Consider the following 22719-nt stretch of genomic DNA (forward strand, 5'->3'; position numbering starts at 1 on the left):
GTCTCTGAAGAGTAACAGGAATTCTTCGAGAAGTCTTCATATGAGAAAGGAAAAAAAAAAATTCTGAAGTTAATTAGATTTCTCAGATACAACTTTATGGTCTCAGTTTCTTACAAAAACCATGAATAGTTTAAATGTTTAAAAGCATAAAAGAAAATGAAACTTCCAGAACTATTTGGTTAACAAAAGGAATACAGAAAATATATTTGGAGAAAAAGGTGGAAGAACATGTCTATACGAAGTTAGGATGGCGCTTGATTAAAGCGGAAATTAATTCTACAATACCATCAAGCAGAATTTCTTTGGGGAAATCTGCTTTAACAGAAAGCCAGACACCGTTGGTAGTCTATGTATCATTAATTGATTCTTGGGTGAAACAAAGTGGCATTTTCCTGGGGCAGGAAAAACCCATTAGAAAATGCTGCAGAAAGAAAGGACGTTTCTTCAGTCTTATCTCTCGATTCAGTGGCCTGGGGAGGTTGCGGAGGGGAACTGGGTGTCCTGGGAAAAGTACATCGTGGCTTTCTGGGCTAAGTCTGGGCGAGCCGTGCGACTGAGCCCGGTTCGTGCCCATCGAGTGCGATACGGCTCCTGGCTTCGGAGTCAAGCTGCCGACTGGCTAACCTGTCCCCAGAAGTCAGGAAGTAGAGTTTGGAGCCAGGAGATGTGGCCGCCCTGGCGGGGCGGCTGGCGGGCCCTGTCGCTCCCTGAGATCCCAGAGCACCTGTTTTTCCGCTGCCTCCCGGCCGTCTCCGCGGGCCGGGCCATGGGCGCCGTGGGCAGGGGCCCGGGGTCCCGAGCGTCGATCGCGGGCGCCGGGGGCGGAGGCGCCCTCCCCGCCGGTCCCGGAGGCGCCCTCCCCGCCGGTCCCCGCCTGGCTCCCGACGGGCGCGCCGCCAGGGCCGGGGTGGGGCGGGGGCCGGCGCGGGGCAGGGCCGGGCCGGGCTGCTGCGGGGCCGGCGCTCTCAGAGGAACCCCGGCACTTGCCCCGAAGGTGTGCAGAGCGCGCGCCATGAGGACGCTGTGGATGGCGCTGTGCGTGCTGGCGCGGCTGTGGCCCGGGGCCCTGGCCGGCTGCGCGGACGCCGGGCGCTGCTGCCCCGGCCGGGACCCCGACTGTTTCGCCAGCGGCTGGAGGCAGGACCGGGTCTACGGGACGTGCTTCTGCGACCAAGCCTGCCGCCTCACCGGGGACTGCTGCTTCGACTATGCCAGGGCGTGCCCAGGTGGGTGGCGGGCTCGAGGGTGGGCAGCTGGCAGTTCGCCCGCAGCAGAGGGACGCAGGTTCCACCCCGGGGACCGCAATGCAGGAGCCAGGCTTTCCTGGGCTCGTCTATTCCACCCTAGACGCCTCCTCACCGCCCCCCCCCCCCGCCCCCACCCCACCTGCCCCATTCAGGTCCACCCAACTCTATGCTAGGGTCCTCCAGCCCCTTGCATCCAGGTCCACCCAGCTCTCTTTGTCCTAGGGTTCTCAGCCCCCTCTCTCTAGGTGCTCCCCAGACTCTCCATCCTAGGGTCCCCCTGCCCCCTCCATCCAGGGATCTCCAGTCTTCTGGACATACAGTTCCAAAGCACCCCTTCCCACCGGGGCCTGGCCATAGGGACTAGAGCCCATGTTCTGGAAGGGCACAGGCCATCTCTGTCTAGTGAAGCCTTCCACTTGGGAGCTCCAGGCCTGGTCCGGCCACCTTCTGCCTGGAGACATGGCGCTGACAGGTGCCAGGGGAACGCCCCAGGCCAGGTTCCACAGGGATGCTTTCTTTTAACCCTTAGCTTTCAATCAAGAGGCGGTGAGGGGAGGAACGTGGCACCAAGGCCTGGCTCTGGGAGGGTGCTTTCTTCTGGAGAAGGAGTTCCTGGAGGACCACAGTTGTCCTCGCCTGCACTCTGGCCTGCTGCACAGCCTCTTCCTCCTACGAGGTGTTCCATATATTCTTTAAATTCAGTTGTATCCATATAACATGACTAAGGGTTTTATCTCAGGGTTCCTAGTATGTTTCATTCTTGCTGGTTTTCCTTTAGGTTCAGTCTTTTTGATCTTTAAACCTCACACAGTATAGGCTCCTGGTATAGATGTGATAAATGCCAACTTAATTAAAAGGTAAAGGAAGACGTGGTGAGAATAGTCCTGAAGAACAAGGCATACTTGAGAAGAAGCCAGGTCTGGAAAGAAAAGTAGCCCTGCTCCCTGATAATCACAACACCCCCAAAGCCACGCATGCATTAGGGCTTGACCTCAAGGATCCTGGTGTTGTGGGATCCTCAGCATGTTCCTGGAAAAGGAACTTGCAGGGCTATTATTCCCCAGGTACCTGGATGCCTGGTAGAGAGTAGCACCCTTTCTGCCTCTTTTTAGGCAGGGAGAGGCCATGGGCCCATGGCAGGATGGTCACCCAGGTCTGCTGCTGAAAGAACACAGTTGAAAAAACATGAAGTTTTTTTTTTTTAATCTTGATTGAAAGCTAGTGATACATCTGAAAATATTGATTTTTTTTTTTTTTTTTTTTTGATAAGCTGCTTTCCTGCTTCTGCACCAAAGCCAGGGCACTTTACTACCCAAGTAAGGTGAAGAGTCAATTACTTAGGAAATGCAGTAGCCTCTGGCCAGGTGCCCCTGCTCCTCACAGCATCCCTCCCAAACTCCTGTTTGTCTCGGTTCCCTGAATCACTCGAGCGAAGCCTGCCCACTATGGCAGTCTGTCTCTCCAAACCTTTTTTCTCTCTTGAGCATTCTACCTACATTTTAAAGGGAAATACAGAACTCCTGCCGTTCAGATAATGGGACGCAGTCTGTGGTAAACACAGTGATACAAAAACCATGAAGACACAGTTTCTGCCCTCCTGAGTCCAGCAGGGAAACACACATACAAAACCGTCGGCCACATGCTCAGTGGCAAAACAGTGGATCTGGGAGGCCAGAGAGGAAAAGCTCAGGAGACCGGAGGAATTCAAGGACGGCTCCTCAGAGGAAGTAATGGGCAAGCCTAGTCACAGAGAATGAGCGAGAAGCCTCTAGAAGGGGGATGGGGGTTCTAGGAGGAAAGCATCCATGGCTGTTCAGTGTTACCTGTGGGCAGCAGCCTTTGGTGCCAGTGCTCGGCCAGGCCCTGACGGTCCCTGATGAACAGGACAGACAGTGAACACAGCTAGATAGGTGAGTGTCAGGAGGAGAGCTGGCCTTTTCATGAGCCCTAACAATGCTGTGAGGAATTCCAGAATCCTCCAAGTCTCTATTTGGTCAAAAATAAATCCCTCCTTTTTAGTCCAGGAAGTAGAAATACTAAAACAAAGGCCTGTCATTTCAAAGTGAGGATTTTTGGGGAAGGTGATAGCAGAAGAGAGAAGACTTTACCATCTCCCAGAGAACTCAGAAAAAAATCCTGGGCTCTTTGTGCTTAGGGAGGGCTGGGGCGGCGGACAAAGAAACCCAAACCAGAAAAGGGAATGGGGCCTGATAGGATTTTTAAAGGAGTATTTTCAGGAACCTTAAATGCCCTTCCCAAGGGAGTTAGCAGAGGCTCTCCCAGGCCTAGGCAGAAACAGGCTTGGGATGGAAAAGGCTCCTCCGTGATAGATTCTCTGCATCTGGAGTTTTGGGGACGAGGCAGCAAGAAAATAGAGACAACCAGGGACTTCCCTGGCGGTCCAGTGGCTAAGACTCCTCCCTCCCAGTGCTGGGGGCCTGGGTTCCATTCCTAGTTCGGGAACTAGATCTCGGAGAATCCTGCAAATACAACCTGGCACGGCCAAATAAATAAATAAATTAAACTCTTTTTTAAAAAGAAGAAAGAAAATAGAGACAGTTGGAAGGCAGCCACTCTGTGAGCCTGAGCCTTCTCAGGCCTCTGAGCTGAGGGAGAGTGAGGGGCAAGACGGAGCTGAGATGCTTGGTTTCCTCGGCCCTGGACCAGCATCACAACCATGCTGTGTGTTTGGGGAAAAGGTGAGGTGGGCTTGTATTGGTGTTTCCCAGCTGTAGGAGCTGGGGCTTTCAGAGGGCTTTCCCATCACAAAGTTAACACTAGTGGGGAACAGAATGAGTCAGAACCCATGACTGCCTGCTTTCAAGCTGCCATCAGCCCCATCTGTCTGTGCCAACTCATAGCTCTGATTTACTCCTGGATAAATCAAGGTGCAGCAGCGGAAAGCTCCCAGTGACTCGGTGTACACAGAACCGCTCTGCCTCTGAGAATCTTGTTTGCTTCTTACCTAAGGATGCATCACCTGCCAATGCTGCCGGAAGCAGTTTTGACTGAAATGACATTACATGTGAATGAAAAAGGTAACTGTGTCAATGGAACTTACCTCTAGCCCTTCTGATTTTTTCATCTTGATAAATGCATTATTGTTATTATTTTTTTGATGTGGCTAAGAGATGAAGTACTGGAAATTTTTTTCTAAATAGGAAGTTATTTTTTTACTCAGTAAAAATAAGTTGACTCGACTGACTAAACTTTCAGGATTTCCCTGGCAGCACAGAGGTTAAGCCTCTATGCTACCAATGCAGGAGGTGCAGGTTTGATCCCTGGGCAGAGGACTAAGATCCCACATGCCCCACAGCACAGCCAAGAAAACACACACACACACACACACACGCACACACACACACAAACCCAGAATGACTAAGCTTTCCAACAAAAAATAAGTTCTGAAACTAATCATCTCAGAAAATCTCATTAGGGTGATGGCATGGGTTTCAACACCAATAATGTATGTTCATAACTATTCCACATCCCCAAATGATAGAAAATTCACCATTGGCTGAGCCTGAGCAGATATGGTAAAAGGCCAAGGAGGAGCAGTTACCCTGCCCTGAAAGAACTTGCTGGAAGATTTGCTTATCAGGCTCCTAACGCCCAGGCTCCAGCTCATCAGCTGTGTTCACAGAATCTGCCTTCTAAGACCATAGAAGCAGTAAGTTGCACTGGATCTTGGATGAGCAACTTAAGAAAGAGTAATCACAAACTCAAGTGAAGCAGGACAAAGAAACGAGTAGCCTATATGGGCCAGTCTCTTCTGCCAGATTGATATCTAGGAAACCAACTAGGGCTTCCCGGGTGGTGCTAGTGGTAAAGAACCTGCCTGCCAGTGTAAGGAGATGTAAGAGACCAGGTTCGATCCCTGGGTCTGGAAGATCCCCTGGAGGAGGAAATGGCAACCCACTCCAGTATTCTTGCCTGGAGAATCCCATGGACAGAGGAACCTAGCGGGCTACAGTCTGTGGGGTCGCAGAGAGTCAGATACAACTAAAATGGCTTAGCACACAGCACTAGGAAATCAAGTGGCCAAAATCTGCTGACATCTTAACTGGAGGGAGCAAGGGCACCATGCTGGAAAATACAGGCTCCCAAACTCACCCCCCAAAAAGGACGGCACAGTCCACGATGATTTAAAAAGTCAAGACTTCACTGGAGCCGTCATGGCCTGAGAGACAGTGTGTGGCTTCCCCTGCCTTTGTCCCTGCGGAAATAACGAGCAGGGACTGGCGCCAGAATTTGACATGATTTGGCTGCAGCCCTGGGTGTGCAGTCCAGGAGGGGAAAGTCATCCATGCTTACCCAGCACTTACTCTGTGCCAGGCCCTCCTCTCTAAGGAGCCTCACAGCTCTCAATTTACTTAGGTCTCACAACCCACCAAGGCATTCTCCATTTTGACCTCATTCTACGAATGAGCTAAACAAGCACAGAAAGGTCAAGCAGTTTGTCCAAAGTCACACAGCTAAAAAGTGATGAAGTAAGATTTGAACCCAGGGGCTCTGGATCCAGAGCCCGTAGGTTTAAACATTAGGTTTTCACTGCCTCAGGGAAATGAGGCTTTATGAGAAGCTGTGGCCTTTGCAGAGCAGGCACCATATAAATACTGGTAGAGTGAGTTTTTTTTTCCTCCATCAACTGTGTGCCTCTCGAGGGCAAGAAAATGTGCCCTGCTCCTCTTTGAAATCCCCTAAGAGTTAATGTGGGGCTTCCCAGGTGGCACTAGAGGTAAAGAACTTGCCTGCCAGTGCAGGAGACATAAGAGACAGTGGGTTCAATCCCTGGTTTGGGACAATCCCCTAGAGTAGAGCCTGGCAACCCACTCCAGTATTCTTGCCTGGAGAATCCCATGGACAGAGGGCCCTGGCGGGTTATACTCCTAAGGTCAGAGTCAGACACGACTGAAGCAACTGAGCATGCACACACTCAAGAGCTTTTGCAGTGTTGCTAACAAACGATTGTCCAAAAAAATGGGACCACTCAGTGCCTCTGAGGCATATCCACATGTCCTTTTAAAAAATGATAGTTTCCTTCCTTATCACAAAATATATGTTTGTTGCAGAAAGTGTGGGAATGCACCAAAGGAGAACAGAACTCACCTTAGAAACTTATTACCTAGAAAAGTATCATTATCTTTTTTATTTTTATCCCCTTCCCCCCTACCCCAGGTTTGCACGGTGTCTACAACCCTGTTTTTCTAAGGTGACAGTTCATTTCACTGTCCTGCTAGCATTTCATAAACTTGTCCAGTTAATATCTCAAAAGAGAGAAAAAAAAAAACCCAACCTATCAGGGACCAATAACGTGGTTTCTGCAAGAGGAAACAAATACTTGATCATTTTATTTATGCTTTTGAGGGGCTCCATAGGCACTGGGGCAATTTTTATGGTCTTGTTTGACTTTCAGAGAAGTTGTGACAAGTTTCCTGGGAAAGGGGCACATATGCAGAAGGAGAGAGAAAAAGGCAGATGACGTAAATTTAAAATTGTGTCACCCAGGGGCTTCCCTGGCAGTCAGTGGTTAAGACTTCATCTTCCAATGCAGGGGGTGTGGGTTCGGTTCCTGGTCAGGGAGCTAAGATTCCCACATGCTTTGCAGCCAAAAAACTGAAACATAAAACGGAAGTACTATTGTAACAAATTCAATAAAGACTTTAAAAGTGGTCCACATAAAAGAAAAAGATCTTTAAAAAAATAAATAAAATTGTGTCACCCTGAGGAATGTGTGTGTGTGTGTGTGAGGGACTGTTTTATTTTTCCTTCATAGACTTTTTTTTTCTTTCAGTTTTTGGCTGTGCTGTACAGCTTGTGGGATTTTAGTTCTCCATCCAGGGATCAAACCCAGATCCTCGGCAGTGAGGGTATGGAGTCCTAACCACAACCACCAGGGAATTCCCTTCCATAGACTGTCGAGAAATAGAAGCCAAGCGTCAATGCTGCTGCTGTGCATAAAGTGCAAAAAGAATATTTCCTTAGAAATGGTTAGGGCTAAGAACTGATTGGAACTTTAAAAAGTGAGGGAGAAAGTGCTTGATCGTGGGTGGCCTTCACCTTTTAGGTGGCAAAGAGCCAGGCAGGCAGGGCCAGATTATAGAGAGGAAAGTTTGAGTGTCTGATTAACCAAGGAGAGGCTATAGGAAGATAACCAGGCCTTACATTAAGAAGAAATAATCCAGACTGTATTCATGAAATGAAGGAGCTTGCCCTTCAGCTCAGTTTGCTGCTGCTGCTGCTGCTGTGTGTGTGTGTATTTGGCATCATCAAGGAAAAGCATTAGAAAAAAAAATTTTTAGATTACCCTTTGATACCTACAGGACTTCCCTGGTGGCTCAGATGGTAAAGAATCTGTCTGCAGAGCAGCAGACCTGGGTTCAATCCCTGGGTGGGGAAGATCCCTGCAGAAGGGAATGGCAACCCACTCCAGTATTCTTGCCTAGAGAATCCTATGGACAGAGGAGCCTGGCAGGCTACAGTCCATGGGGTCGCAAAGAGTAGGACACAGCTGAGCGACTAACACTTGATACCTACAGTTGAAAATAGTGTGTGTAATTCTGGTTTCCACCTCTGTCTGGACTGGGAATGGGCCTGAGGAAAGTTGAGTGGGAAATCTGAGAGGGAAAGTATCTATAGAGAGATGGGTCCAAAAGCTGCAGGGCAGGGGTCTACTGGAACAGTAAGTCCACGAGTGGCTCAGACGAGATACACACAGGGGTTTTCCCACCATATTCTGAAATTCTTGAGTGAGGGAAATCAGGCTCAAATAAAAGGAAATGCCACCTCACCCCACAGATATTAATGCTGAAAGAGCTTGTCACTTTCAAGATGTGGTAATGCCAGGAGATATAAATGGATTAAGAAGGACTTGACGGACTGTGGTTGCTGGGAGAAACTGGACTTTACGTAACCTTAAGGAGCACAGAAGCAGTGCTCCTCCCAGGGGCACTCTTTGGGGCCACCATTGCCAGGAGATCCCAGGCAACTCTGGCCCAGGTTAGGAATTTCTTCTGTGTTTGGCTCTGCGAGTTTCTGACTTTGTTCTTCCTCCGGCCTTCCTTCACACCCTGGAGCCTCTGTCAGTCCTTTGGCTTCTTCTTGGGTTGGGCAAAAAGTTCATTACAGAAAAACCCAAATGAACTTTTAACCCAACCCAATACTTATGATGTGAGCAGGCCAGAGCCTGTTTCAATGTAGAATTTAATTTAGGAAGGAGGAGGACCTGGTCTAATGCTGTTCCATTCATCCATCTGACAGTTTATGGAGCACCTGCCATCTGCCAAGTGCTAGGGATGAAATACAAAATGAACAATAAACAAAATAAATACATATGTATTCTGAATTATGGGCTTCCCTGGTGGCTCAGAAGGTAGAGTCTACCTATAATGCGGGAGACCCAGGTTCAATCCCTGGGTCAGGAAGATCCCCTGGAGAAGAGAATGGCAACTCACTCCAGTATTCTTGCCTGGAAAAGTCCCATGGACTGAGGAGCCTGGCAAGCTACAGTCTATGGGGTTGCAAAGAGTCAGACACAACTGAGCGACTTCATTTGGTTGGTATTTTGAAATATGGAGATGCTAGAAGGCAGGAAACACTGAGGTCTGAGAGGAAATAATTTTGTGGGGTGTGTGTATGTGTATGTGTGATAAGCCGGTCAGGGAAGGTCTCCCTGGAAAGGAAATAGTTCAGCTGGGACCTCAAAGATGAGCCGAACCCAGCCATGCCCAGTGTGGGAGGAACATTCCAGCAGAGGGAACACACAGCCAAAGGTCCTGAAAAAGCATGAGTGGGTGTGGCAGGGGCAAAGGGGCCACTGTGGGCAGAGCTTGGAAAGAGGTGGTGGGGAGTGGGGGCTGGCTTCCAGTGGGAGTGTCAGGACTTGGTGGGCCACTCAGGGAGTTTGAATTCTATTCCAAATTCAATGGCAAAACCTTGCAAGGAGTTTTAAAAGCCATTGAGAGAGAGAGAGAGTAGTGGTACATCTTTTGAAGTAATTTTACTTGGATCCCACTTGTGTTCAGTCACTCAGTGTTGTCCGACTCTTTGAGACCCCATGGACTGTAGCCTTCCTGGCTCTTTTGTCCATGGGATTTTCCAGGCAAGAATATTGGAGACGGTTCCCATTTGCTTCTCCAGGGAATCTTTCTGATCCAGGGATCAAACCCTCATCTCCTGAGTTTCCTGCATTGGCAGGCACATTCTTTACCACTGAGCCACCCAGGAAGCCCAATTTTACTTCGATATGACTGGCTATTCCCCTTAGAACATGGGGAAATATCCCCTACTCTTGTGTGAAGATTCATTACTGAACTGTTTAACTTACTTTTTTGCTCTTGGCTGTTCTCCCTGTGGCTATGGTGGGGATGTCTGATAACCAGAAGGCTCCAGAGGGAGGGACATGAGCTGGCACATATGGGGAAAGGCTTGACGGTTCCTTGCACTCTGGATCTGTCCACTTGCCACTTCCCAGTGACCCCAGAGCCAGAGGCGTTCACTGCACCCAAAATAGAAGCTTAGACATCCCCTTCCTACCTCTGTTCTCTTCCATGTCTGATTCTGTCTCCGTTTCCCAGTCCCTTATACTTCCTGGGATCACCTCCCAAGTAAATTGCTCTCAGTCAGGTCCATGTCTGAGGGTCCACTTCTGGGGAAACTCACCTGAATGTTATGTGGAGTTGAAACAAAGGAGAAGAAAAAGGCTTGCAGTGCTTCTAGGCACCCATTAAATCTAGGCTTCTTTCCTCTAAAAAGGGTAGGATGGTTCCATTAAATTCAAACAAAGACCCGGGGAAGCTGCAGTGAGCTTGGACTCAGGAGCTCTTTCTGCTGGCTACGTGAGAGTCTGCCGGCCCCCAGTGACAGCCAGTGAAATGTGAAGGATAAGAAAGTCATGTGAAGAAAGACTGTTTTGTTATGCTGTATACAGATGTGAGTTAGGTGAGCTTTAGTGGGAAGGTAACAAGAATACTAATGAAAGAGTTCAAAAGGAAATCTGTGTCAAGTAGCTGAGATATATGACTTGTGGTAATAAATCTGTCAGAAGTTTCTGTTCTCCCAACCTCCATGACCAAAGATTGCTTGTGATCTGTGACAAATTGCAATCCAAAGAATCAAAAGTTCACAAGTTAATCAAGATGAGAATCTTTTGTGCAGAACAGGAATAAATACTTCAGACTCATCTTCCAACTCAAAATATTTTGTGGAACACCTGTCTACTGATGAAACTCTACATGAACTTTTTTCACCTTGTTTGACAATGAAGACCACAAGATGTTCTTGTTCGGGGCCCAGAACTTTCTGATTCTCCTTATGAGGCTGTTAAAATAATAGATTGGGCTTCTCAGGTAGCGCTAGTGGTAAAGAACGCTGCCTGCCAATGCAAGAGACTTAAGAAATGTGGGTCCAATGCCTGGGTTGGGAACATGCCCTAGAAGAGGGCATGGCAACCCACTCCAGTATTCCTGCCTGGAGAATCCCATGGACAGAGGATCCTGGCAGTAGGGTCACAAAGAGTTGGACATGACGGAAGCCACTTAGCACATACATACAAAGTCATAGATTAGGAAGAAAGGGCGTAGCATTTTTCCAAGCACAAATATTAACCAATAGGAACAACAATTGATTCAATCATTCTGTGATTTGAGGACTTTACCTATGATTCCCAAATAAATAAAGATTTATGAGACAAGATATAAATGTTGAAGAAATACTGGGAGACTAAATTCATCCTCCCATGTCAACTGTTACCCTATGGATAATGTATTGTTGTCATTGTTCAGTCACATAATAGTGTCCTACTCTGCGACCCCATGGACCGCACCACCCCAGGCTTCCCTGTCTTTTGCCATCTCCCAGACCTTTGCTCAAACTCATGTCCATTGAGTCGGTGATGGATAGGGTATAACCAAGGCCATATAACTAAGTTTTGGGTTAAAGCCATGGCAAAATTGTATTTTATAGTGCCTCCAAATGTTTAATTTTTGAAACAAGTGTATATTTTTAAAGTGTATTATTAAGTGTAGTTCAAGCATAGGACTAACTAAATTCAGGGATGAGGAGATTTGGGGGAAGAAAAAAGTTATTAAAGGAATTAAGGACAGGAGATGTCCTTCTCAACCAGCTCCTAACCTGAAATCTCCTTAAATGCCTTCTGGTTCTATGGGCCAATTGAATCACAGGGCTATGAAAATAGAAAGGGAAGGTTAACAAGAGATAATGAGCAGGAAGTGACCTGTTATTGATTTTCCAAAGGATGTGTGCATAGCAGATATTGGAAATGAACTCTGATGTGGCTCATTCTTGCTTCCTTAGGTTGTTGACATGTGATACCTATAAGGTTTTTTATCTGTTTTGTTTTTAAGTTCACAGGATTTTATTTTATTTTATTTTATTTATTTGCCACATTGCAAGGCATATATGATTTTAGTTCCCTGACCAAGGATCAAATCCAGAGCTCCTGAAGTGGAAGCACAGAGTCTTAACCACTGGACCACTAGGGAAGTCCTACCTATAAGTTTTTAGATGATTAATAAAAGCAGTTTTAGAGCAGTTTGACACTCTTTAGTTACTGACCGAACTTTATGATGTATGTTACCCTTTTCATGTCATGGGTAGTGCTACTGAATGATGTAGCTTCCAGACACCACGAACCCTAAACTAGAGTGTGCTGAGAGGCAAAATGCGTTTTCAAGTACAAATTGTCAGAAGTCCCATCAGATTTCAAAGAAGTTTGGGTGTTTTCTTGGTGAAGACTTTGAAAACTTGAATGTATGAGGGTGATTGGGAAAAGTGGGTCACATTTTGTGGGAAAGGAATTTTGGCATCCAGTTCAGGGTACATCTTCTGTTTCTTTGTTTTTCTCTTTTCTTATATCCAGTTTCAGTTCTTCAAGTAATTCAATTTGAAAACTCAGTACAGTCCTTTTAAAAGACTTATTAGGGTTTTAAATGAAAAAGATAAATATGCAACCACATTGATATTTACAGTCATGGACAGAGAACCAAATTCATCCCCTGACTCTGCCCCCATGCCTGACCATGGGTATTCTTACCCTCTGTGGGCCCTGGTTGCTGATCTCTAAATGTCACCTTGTATAGTGTATGAGTCCCTGAGCCATGGAAGGTGAGAATAGAGCACCAGGAGAACCCTACTGGATAGGGGTCATTGGTGTGGCCCTATGCCATGTCTTAAGGAGGCACATTTCCTGATAAGAATTGACCTGGGTAAGTGATGGGATGGTGGGAGAAGTGATTGGTGGGAGAAACACCTGTTTTTTTTTTGTTGTTGTTGTTGTTTTTCTGGCTTCACTGGGTCTTTGTTGCTGCACATTGGCTTTTTCTAGTTTCAGGGAGCAGGGACTATCTCTGGTGCGGGGTCTTCTGGTTCTGATGGCTTCTGTTGTTACTGAGCAGGGTTCTAGGGCCACTAGGCTTCAGTCGTTGCCAGCTAGGGCTTAGCTGCTCTGCAGTATGTGGAATTTTCCCAGACCAGGGTGGAACCTGTGACCCTCTCCATTGACAGACAGATTCTTAACCACCAGCTCACCAGGGAAGTCCCACCTTTTCTTTTTTTAGAATTTATTTCCTTTATGTTTTCTACAATGAATGTGTATTACTGCTGCTGTTGTTTAGTCGCTACGTTGTGTCCAACTCTTTGCGACCCTGTGGACTGCAGCGCACCCGACTGCCCTGTCCTCCAACAATGAGTGTGTATTACTGTGGCCCTAAAAATATTCTGGACAGAGGAGGATAAAGTTACAATCAAAGGAAAACAAGGGCAAAGAGCTGATCTAACACTGGACTGTAAAAGGAAGTACCCTGAAGGCATCAGTCTCTTACTCGGGTGGGTCCTGGCTCAGACCCACCTTCATGATCCGGGAACATCCGCCCGCCTCTAAGGGATACCCATTTATCAGTTCACCATCAGGGCGGGTGGCGTCAGTGTCAACCTTGTGCGTTCCTCCTAATCCACCGCGGGTCCCTGCACGATGTGTGCACAGCCTGAACTTGACCGTATGTCTTGGCGGGAACGGCCTGGCAGGCGCTGGCTGTGCTCAGGTGTGCGTCCCCGTCGTGCTGTTTTTCAGCTCGCCCGTGCATCGTTGGGGAGTGGAGCCCCTGGAGCGGTTGTGCCGGCCAGTGTCGGCCCACGGCGCGCGTGCGGAGGCGCGCGGTGCAGCAGGAGCCTCAGAACGGCGGCGAGCCCTGCCCGGCCCTGGAGGAGAGAGCCGGCTGCCTGGAGTACGCGACGCCGCAGGGCCAGGACTGCGGGCATGCCTTCGGTACTGCGCTTTCCTTAATTGCTGTCCCTGGGTGGTGAGCATCCAATGCAAGCACTGCAGGGAGCGGGGTGGGCCAGGCTGTGCAGAGGAGATAGGAAGCTCAGAAAGTGTTAGATAATGCCTTTATCCATCAGCTGCACTAAAGCCCTCCCCAAAACCCGAGCCAGCCCTTCCCATTTATAGCTTGTAGGTGGGCCCCTCCCATGCTGCAGGCGCCAGCTGTAAGGGACATACACTGTGGTGTTTAGCAAACTCTATCAAGCTGACCACAAAGGACTTAAGGTAGGATGAGGCTATTTCACACAGGATAAGATGCGTCCAGTAAGGATAACTGGATTTCACCTTTCACCGCCATCCCTGTTTAATCAGGGACACTTGCATACCTGTGAAAATAATAGAAAAATTAGAAATTCCTGTTGTTGTTGTTTAGTTGCTCAGTCGTGTCTGACTCTTTGTGACCACATGGACTGTAGCCCCTCAGGCTCCCCTGTCCATGGGATTCTCCAGGCAAGAATACTGGAGTAGGTTGTCATGCCCTCCTCCAGGGGATCTTCCTGAGCCAGGGATGGAACCTGTATCTCTTGCATTGCCCTCGAATTCTTTACCACTGAGCCACCTGGGAAGCTCAACAAATTCCTAAAGCATGATAAAATGATTCTCTTAAAAAACCTGTTTCTCCTCCCAGACCAACTGGGTTGGGGCTGATGTGATGAGATTTTTGATTTGGCAAGATTGTTTTGCTTGTGGGCTGGCCCAGGAGACCCAGAGTCAGTTCCTTCATGAGTTGGGAGCCATAGGAAACTCACAAAGAAATAAACAAAAAGGCCAAAACTGGTGTGTTGATAGGGGTTGAATCTGATAGAGCAAAACACTGACTTCTCAGGGTAGCAGAGATTTTTTTTCATAGGAACCTGGAAAATTCTATGTCAACGTGATCCTCCGAGTTGTTTTGCTCCTTTGTTCTTTCCACACACAAGTGTTTATTGAGAGTCTCCTGGATGCCAGGCACTGGGCTGGGTGCCAATTACAGTGGGGAGAAAAGTTGCTGTGGAACCTACTGTCTGGTAGATCACAGTCTAGCGGGAGGGGAAGATGATAAGCAGATCATCCTAGGAAACTAGTCCTAGAGAATTACCACTGCAATGGTAATTCAGTGGTAAATCCAATGGGGTATGGAACAAGGGCTTGCCTGTTGGCTCAGTGGGTAAAGAATCTGCCTGTAATGCAGGAGACACAGGACATGCGGGTTCCATCCCTGGATCGGTAAGATACCCTGGAGGAGGAAAATGGCAACCCACTCCAGTATTCTTGCCTGGAGAATCCCATGGACAGAGAAGCCTGGCAGGCTATAGTCCATGGAATCACAAAGATTTGGATGCGACTGAGTGACTAAGCACTGCAAGCATAGGATATCATGTATGGAACAAGGGAGAGGTGTAGTGACTTGTGAGCGTGTGTTGTAAATACCATCTGAGCCAACAAGGAGGTCCCATGTGTGTTGTAAATAGATTCCTTGGTGGAGGAGGGGATCCACAGAGGCTAGGAGGGGAGGGACTTCCCTGAGAATATGATGAGGCTGAAAAATGCAGAGCCATCCAGGTAGAGAGAACAGCGTGGTGAGTCAGACACTCAGGTTGGGGGGTGGGGGTTGAGGATCTGGGGACCAGTCTAGGAAAAACTCATGACCGCAAGACACAGTAGTAACACACAATGACCTTACAGGCCGTGTGAGAGAGGATGATCAAAGGTTGCACTATGGCGACCACCATCCAGAGGGAAACAGAAGAGTCTGCCAGGAGCTTGTGCATCCAGTTGATATCAACTAAGTAGCATGGTTTGGAGTCCCTGGGTGAAAGGGCTTCATAGGGCAGGTGTTATGGGGGCTTGGGGTCTTGCAACCATAAAGATTTACCTAATCAATGGCCAGCAGACATTGGGTATATTTCACAGGATATGTAAAATTAGGATCTAAATGGCTAAAAGTCTGCTTGTTTGGCTATTTTAAAAACAATCGAGTGCATAAAAATTTTAGTTTAGTGCCAGTAGGGTTTTGTCTCATTTTGTTCATTTTTGGCTGTGCTCAGGCTTCTCTAGTTGCAGAGAGTGGGGGCTACTCTCTAGTTGTGAAGCGTGGGCCCTAGGGTGCAGGCTCAGTGCTTATGGCACATAGGCTTAGTTGCTCTGTGGCATGTGGAATCTTCCCGGACTGGGGATCAAACCCATGTTCCCTGCACTGGCAGCTGGATCCGTTAGAAAAAACAATGGCACCACTTAGTTACAGGGATGGGCTGCTAGAATGTATTCCTGCAGCACAGGCTGACCCTTCAGTGTGGCACCAGGGTGCTCAGCCCCCTTCCCAGGCCCGGGTCTCTTCATAGCAGGATGATAATGAGTATCCTTCCATCCTTTTGTATTGTCTTCAGTTTCCTTCATCAGGGTCTTATAGTTCTCAGAGTACAAGTCTTTCACTTCCTTGATTCAATTTATTCTTAGGCATTATGTTCTTTTTGAGGCAATTGTAAATGAGATTGTTATGTTAATTCCTCTTTCTCATAGTTTGTTACTAGCCACAATGTATTTTTGAGTATTGAATTTTTTGGGTTGTACTGGGTCTCCATTGCTGTGTGGGCTTTTTTTCTAGTTACTTCAAGCAGGGGCTGCTCTAGTTGTGATTTGTGGGCTTCTCGTTGTGGTGGCTTCTCTTGCTGCCAAGCATGGGCTCTAGGGCTCGTGGGCTTCAGGAGTTGCATCACGTGGGCTCAGTAGTTCTGGCTCCCAGGCTCTGGAGCACAGGCTCAACAGTTTTGGCACACAGGCTTAATCGCCCCACACCATGTGGGATGTTCTCAGATCAGGGGAACCTGTGTCTTCTGCATTGGCAGGCAGGTTCTCTACTGCTGAGCTACCAGGGAAGTTCCTGTGTATTGACTTTGTATCTTAAAACTTTATTGAATTCATTAGTTCGAACAGTTTTTTTTTTTTTTTTTTTTTGGTGGAGTCTTCAAGGTTCTCTATGTATTAATAGTATCATGTCATTTGCAAATAGTATCAGTGTTATTACTTCCTTTTCGACTTGAATGTATTTTTAAAAATTTTTTCTTGACTCATTGCTGGGACTATGACTTCCAATACTTTGTTGAATAAAAGTGGCAAGAGTGGGCATCCTTGTCTTACTCTTCTCTTAGAAGAAAAGTTTTCAGCTTTTCACTGTTGAGTGTGTTAGCTGTGGGCTTGTCATAAAGAAAGAAAAGAAAAGTCGCTCAGTCGTGTATGACTCTTTGTGACCCCGTGGACTGTAACCTACAAGGCTCCTCCATCCATGGGATTCTCCAGGCAAGAATACTGGAGTGGGTTGCAATTTCCTTCTCCAGGGGATCTTCCCAACCCAAGGATTGAACCCTGGTCTCCTGCATTGCAGGCAGACGCTTCAACCTCTTAGCTACCAGGGAAGCCCTTATGGCCTTTATATGTTGAGGTACATTCCTACTGTATCCAATTTGTTGATATCAACATCATAAATGGATTTTGAATTTTTTCAAGTGTTTTTGCACATCTATTGAGATGATCATATGGTTTTTATCCTTCATTTTGTGAATGTCTCACATTGGTTGATTTGCAGAATCAATGAAACCATCCTTGCACCCCTGGAATAAATCCCGCTTGATCATGGTGTATGATCCTTTTACTGTATAATTAAATTCAGTTTGTTAATGTTTTACTGAAGATTTTTGCATCTATGTTCATCAAGGATATTGGCCTGTAATTTTCTTTTTTTGTAGTGTACTTGTCAGGTTTTGGTATCAGGGTAATGCAGGCTTCATAAAATTTGTTTGTAAAATTTTCCTCCTCTTTGATTTTTAGGAAACGTTTGAGAAGGATATTAAATATTTTTTTTTATGTTTTGTGGAATTTTCCAGTAAAGCCATCTAGGCCTGGGCTTTTGTTTTTTTGGAGTTTTGTGTTTTCATTTCTGTTTCAATTTCCCTATTAGTAGTCAGCCTATTCAGATTTTCTGTTTCTTCATAATTCAGTCTTGTATGAATTTATGTGTCTAATTTGTTGATGTATAGTTATCTGTAATAGTATCTTACGATCCTTTATATTTCTGTGGTATTAGTTGTAACTTCTCCTTTTTCATTTCTAATTTAACCTATTGGAATCGCCTCTTTCTTGGTGAGTCTAGCTAAAGTTTGTCTATTTGGTCTGTCTTTTCAGGAAACCAGCCCTTCATCTCATGGGTATATTCTACTAATTTTTTAGTCTGTGTTTATTTTCACTCTGATCTTTATTATTTCAGGAAGCAGTGAAATAATATTTTAATCCTCTTGGAACAAGGACTTGATAAACTGTGAAACAGCCTACCAAAATGCAGAAAACACTAAAATCAAGAGATTCACTCACAGGAAAACACCTTTTAGAGAAAAACATGCTTGGTGTTATATTATTGTTGTTCGGTTGCTGAGTTGTGTCTGGCTCTTTTTGATCCCATGAACTGCAGCACACTAGGCTTCCCTGTCCTTCACAGTCTCCTGGAGCTTGCTTAAACTCAAGTCCATCGGGTTGGTGATATCATCCACCATCTCATCCTCTGTCACCTCCTTCTCCTGCCCTCAGTCTTTCCTAGCATCAGGGTCTCTTTCAAGGAGTTGGTTCTTTGCATCAGGTGGTCAAATTACTGAAGCTTCGGTATTGGTCCTTCCAATGAACATTCCGGGTTGATTTCCTTTAGGATTGTGTTAGCTTTTGTCAATACCTCAGAAAGCTGGAGGCAGTACATTACCACAAACTTAGTGACTTAAACAACACAAATGTATCATCACACAGTTCTGTAGTCAGAAGTCAGACACAGGTCTTACTGAACTTAAACCAAGGTTGTCAACAGGGCTGAATTCCTTTCTGATGGCTCTGAGGGAGAATCCGTTTCTTTGCATTTTCCACCATATCAGAGGCTTCCTTTTCTCATGGTCCCCTTCCTCCGCCTTCCCAGCCAGATCATAGCATCTTTCTGTGCTTGTCTTCAGTCATAACATCTTCCTCTAACTCTTCGAAGGACCATTGTGCTTACATTCAACCCATCTGGATAATCCAGAATAATCACCCTATTTTAAGTTCAATCGAGTAACATCTTTAATTTCTCTTTGCCATGTAACATAACATATTCACAGCTTCTGGGGATTTGGACATGGACGTCTTGAGGGAGGCATTATTTTGCCTGTGATGGACAGGGAGGCCTGGGGTGCTGCAGTTCATGGGGTTGCAAAGAGTCAGACACGACTGAGCGACTGAACTGAACTGAACTGAACTGATGGATATAGAACAATGTCATCTCTCTGGGTTTACACATGAGGGCATTGGAGCTCAGTGAGGTAACAGCATGACAGGTGATCTCATTGCCCTAAATCTTATGAGTTCCCCCCCTTAATAGTGTTTTGCTTTTAAGCATTATCATTAGTTGTTATGATTATAAATATATTGAAAATTAATATTGATAATGTAAATCAATGAATTTACAATATCAATATGAATGTTCAATTGATATTAATATATTATAATATGAATGTTAATAATATAGAAATGTTAATACTATACAAATGTTAATAATATTGATATATTATTATTATATTGGGTTGGCCAAAAAGTTCATTCAGGTTTTTCCCATGATATCCAACAGAAAAACCTAAACAAACTTTTTGGCCAATCCAATATTTTAAAATCACAATTACAGAGTCTGATAACTAAGTAGAAATATAAAGGCCATGCAAGGCCAGTGAATAAAATACAATCATGAAGACACTCTAATTAATGATCAAGTAGCCATTGGTGGCTCAGCAGCAAAGAATCTGCCTGCCAAGGCAGGAGACACGAGTTCGATCCCTGGGTTGGGAGGATTCCCTGGAGAAGGAAATGGCAACCCACTCCAGTATTCTTGCTTGGGAAATCCCATGGGCAGAAGAGTCTGGTGGACTGTAGTCCATGGGGTTGCAAAAGCAGTGAACACAACTTAGTGACTAACCTCACACACAGCCTTTGCCCTCTTCCAGTTTCATTTAATGTGTATCGTGAGTATATTTTTTACCATAAAAGTGAATCCAGAAGCATATATTATGTGTTTGTTGCCCATACTGACTATTGTTCATATGGGTTTTCCTTCTGCAAGATCACCGTGCATTATTATGAACCGTATGATTCTAGGCTGGCGTTATTTGTCAAATTTTCATTCCATTCTCTTTGACACCATATCTATAGACTAGTGGTTCTAAGCCTGCTTTTGTGACACCCTGTTGTGTCAGAGGGCTTTATGAAATTCTCAAAGCAAATGTAATTTACTTTCATGTTCAAAGTAAGTACGTGGGGCCACTCTTAGAAGTGGAAGTTGCTCTAAAAGCAAATAATGGTAGGTTGATGGGATGCCAGAAAAGTTGGCAAATAGACTGTTAACAAAGAATCTATTACATTGAATATTGTTGCCAGGAAGGGGAGAGGCAGGGGAATGGGCATTTATTGAAAGCTTTTGTCCTGGAGCACCAGCTATGTGCTGCCAGACAGAAGCAGAAGGGAGACTGGAGGCAAAAATAATTTCTAAACTACCTACTGCTCATAGTGAAAAATTAAATTTGTGGGGAATGTTAAGAAATGGAGCTAGCTCAGAGTCCTCTAGGTGATCTGGCTCTTGGCTTGTTTACTTTAGACTCATGCCAAAGGGAAGGACACCTCCTTAGTAGAATGTGCCATCCAACCAAGCTTGGGCTGGAGGGGCCAGGACACAGAGGAGACAAGGTCCAGGGTTACCTGCTTAATTCTATGATTGGTCTTAACCACAGAGACTCAACACTGAGTTTGAATTGTCACAGTTGTTCAGTTGCTAAGTCATGTCCCAGTCTTTGCAACCCCATGGACTGCTACACACCAGACTCCTCTGTCCTCCACTATCTCCTGGAGTTTGCTGAAATTTGTGTCCAGTGAGTCAGTGATGCTATCTGACTGTCTTAACCTCTGCTGCCCCCTTCTCCTCCTGCCCTCAATCTTTCCCAACATCAGAGTCTTTTCCAATGAGTCAGTTATTCGCATCAGGTGGCCAAAGTATTAGAGCTTCAGCTTCAGCATCAGTCCTTCCAATGAATATTCAGGACTGATTTCCTTTAGGATGGACTGGTTGAGAGTCCCTGCAGTCCAAGGGACTCTCAAGAGCCTTCTCCAGCACCACAGTTCAAAAACATCAATTCTTTGGCGCTCAGCCTTCTTTACGGTCCAACTCTCACATCCATACATGACTACTGGAAAAATCATAGCTTTGACTGTATGGACCTTTGTCTACAGAGTGATGTCTCTGCTTTTGAATAGTAGGTCTTAAAAATCAGACTTGATTGTCTGTACTGGGGCGCCTGCTTGGTCATTTACTGTTTATTTTCCCTTAACTTCCATGAGCCTGTTTTCTGATGAGAAAACCTCTGTCTAGACAGAGCTTTGGTGAAGATCGGTGATGTAGACTATGAAAGCACTTTGCAAATATACAAGGTGCCCTCCTGCCCCAGGCCCTCCCTCACCCCTGAGCCACACCTCCCGCCCATCCCCCAGCCTGAGGGGGCTCAGAGTGTCAGGGCTAACCTTTCCCCCCTTTCCTGTCTCTGCTCTCACTTCACAAAGGGACAAAAAGGGAAAATGGAACCAAATTTAAGCAATTTATCAGTAATGTGCTGCCATATTGAAACATTAATATTAATAAACTAGTGAAACTTTGTCATCTGTGTTGTAATAGAGTCAGACTGCCACACTTTTGAGTGTTGAACATGTTTCTTATGCTCTCTGGACCACAGTTTCCTCATCTGTGAAATGGGGAAATAATTGGACCTATCTCAAAGGATGGTTGTGAAAATTAACTGACTAAAGAGATGGGAACACCAGACCACCTGACCTGCCTCTTGAGAAATCTGTATGCAGGTCAGGAAGCAACAGAACTGGACATGGAACAACAGACTGGTTCCAAATCAGGAAAGGAGTACGTCAAGGCTGTATATTATTACCCTGCTTATTTAACTTATATGCAGAGTACATCATGAGAAACACTGGGCTGGATGAAACACAAGCTGGAATCAAGATTGCCAGGACAAATATCAATAGCCTCAGATATGCAGATGACACCACCCTTATGGTAGAAAGCGAAGAAGAACTAAAGAGCTCCTTGATGAAAGTGAAAGAGGATAGAGAAAAAGTTGGCTTAAAACTTAACATTCAGAAAACGAAGATGATGGCATCTGGTCCCATCACTTCATGGCAAATAGATGGGGAAACAATGGAAACAGCGAGAGACTTTATTTTGGGGGGCTCCAAAATCACTGCAGATGGTGACTGCAGCCATGAAATTAAAAGACTCTTGCTCCTTGGAAGAATAGTTATGACCAACCTAGACAGCATGTTAAAAAGCAGAGACATTACTTTGCCAACAAAAGTCCATCTAGTCAAAGCTATGGTTTTTCCAGTAGTCATGTATGGATGTGAGAGCTGGACTATAAAGAAAGCTGATCACCAAAGAATTGATGCTTTTGAACTGTGGTGTTAGAGAAGACTCTTGAGAGTCCCTTGGACTGCAAGGAGATCCAACCAGTCCATCCTAAAGGAAATCAGTCTTGAATATTCATTGGACGGACTGATGCTGAAGCTGAAGCTCCAATACTTTTCCACCTGGTGCGAAGAACTGACTCACTGGAAAAGACCCTGATGTTGGGAAAGATTGAAGGTGAGAGGAGAAGGGGACGACAGAGGATGAGATGACGACAGAGGATGAGATGGCTGAATGTCATCACTGACTCAATGGACATGAGTTTGAGTTGACTCTAGGAGTTGGTGATGGACAGGGAGGCCTGGCGTGCTGCAGTCCATGGGGTCGCAAAGAGTCAGAGCTCAGTCATGACTGAGCGACTGAACTGAACTGAATTGAATGCATGAAAAACACTTACTCAGAAGTGCATCACTGGTAGCTGTTAGTTTTATTATCTCAGAACTTGTTCTTTGGATTTTATATGAGAGACTATAGTCCTACACTTACCCTCTACTTCCTAACCAAGTGTTTTTCCCTTGAGCTATATATTAAGTGCATTGCCTTTGAACTTCTGTAATAACATGCCCAATACAAATTAGGAGCTCAGGTAAATGTTTTGAACTAAAGAAACATATTCTGAAAATGTTATAGTT

The 22719-nt window shown here is 45.8% G+C and overlaps 1 protein-coding gene across 3 annotated transcripts in view; it reads left to right on the forward strand.

Annotated features, from left to right (window-relative positions):
- Nucleotides 1-887: 887 nt before the first annotated feature.
- SBSPON (somatomedin B and thrombospondin type 1 domain containing) overlaps nt 888-22719 on the forward strand; it is a 33029-nt gene continuing 11197 nt past the window's right edge. Inside the window, exons 1-2 of one of the 3 annotated variants that reach the window (XM_044928689.1) lie at nt 888-1226; nt 13336-13564. In XM_044928689.1, the coding sequence (XP_044784624.1) occupies nt 1013-1226; nt 13336-13564 (443 nt within the window). In that variant the 5' untranslated portion in view covers nt 888-1012. Of the gene's footprint in view, nt 1227-4150; nt 4286-13335; nt 13565-22719 lie in introns of those variants that run through there. The other 2 variants (XM_025265248.3, XM_025265249.3) reach the window with 2 other exon arrangements.

The sequence above is a fragment of the Bubalus bubalis genome, chromosome 15 (genome assembly GCF_019923935.1).
Source record: "Bubalus bubalis isolate 160015118507 breed Murrah chromosome 15, NDDB_SH_1, whole genome shotgun sequence".
NCBI classification, from domain to species: Eukaryota; Metazoa; Chordata; class Mammalia; order Artiodactyla; family Bovidae; genus Bubalus; species Bubalus bubalis.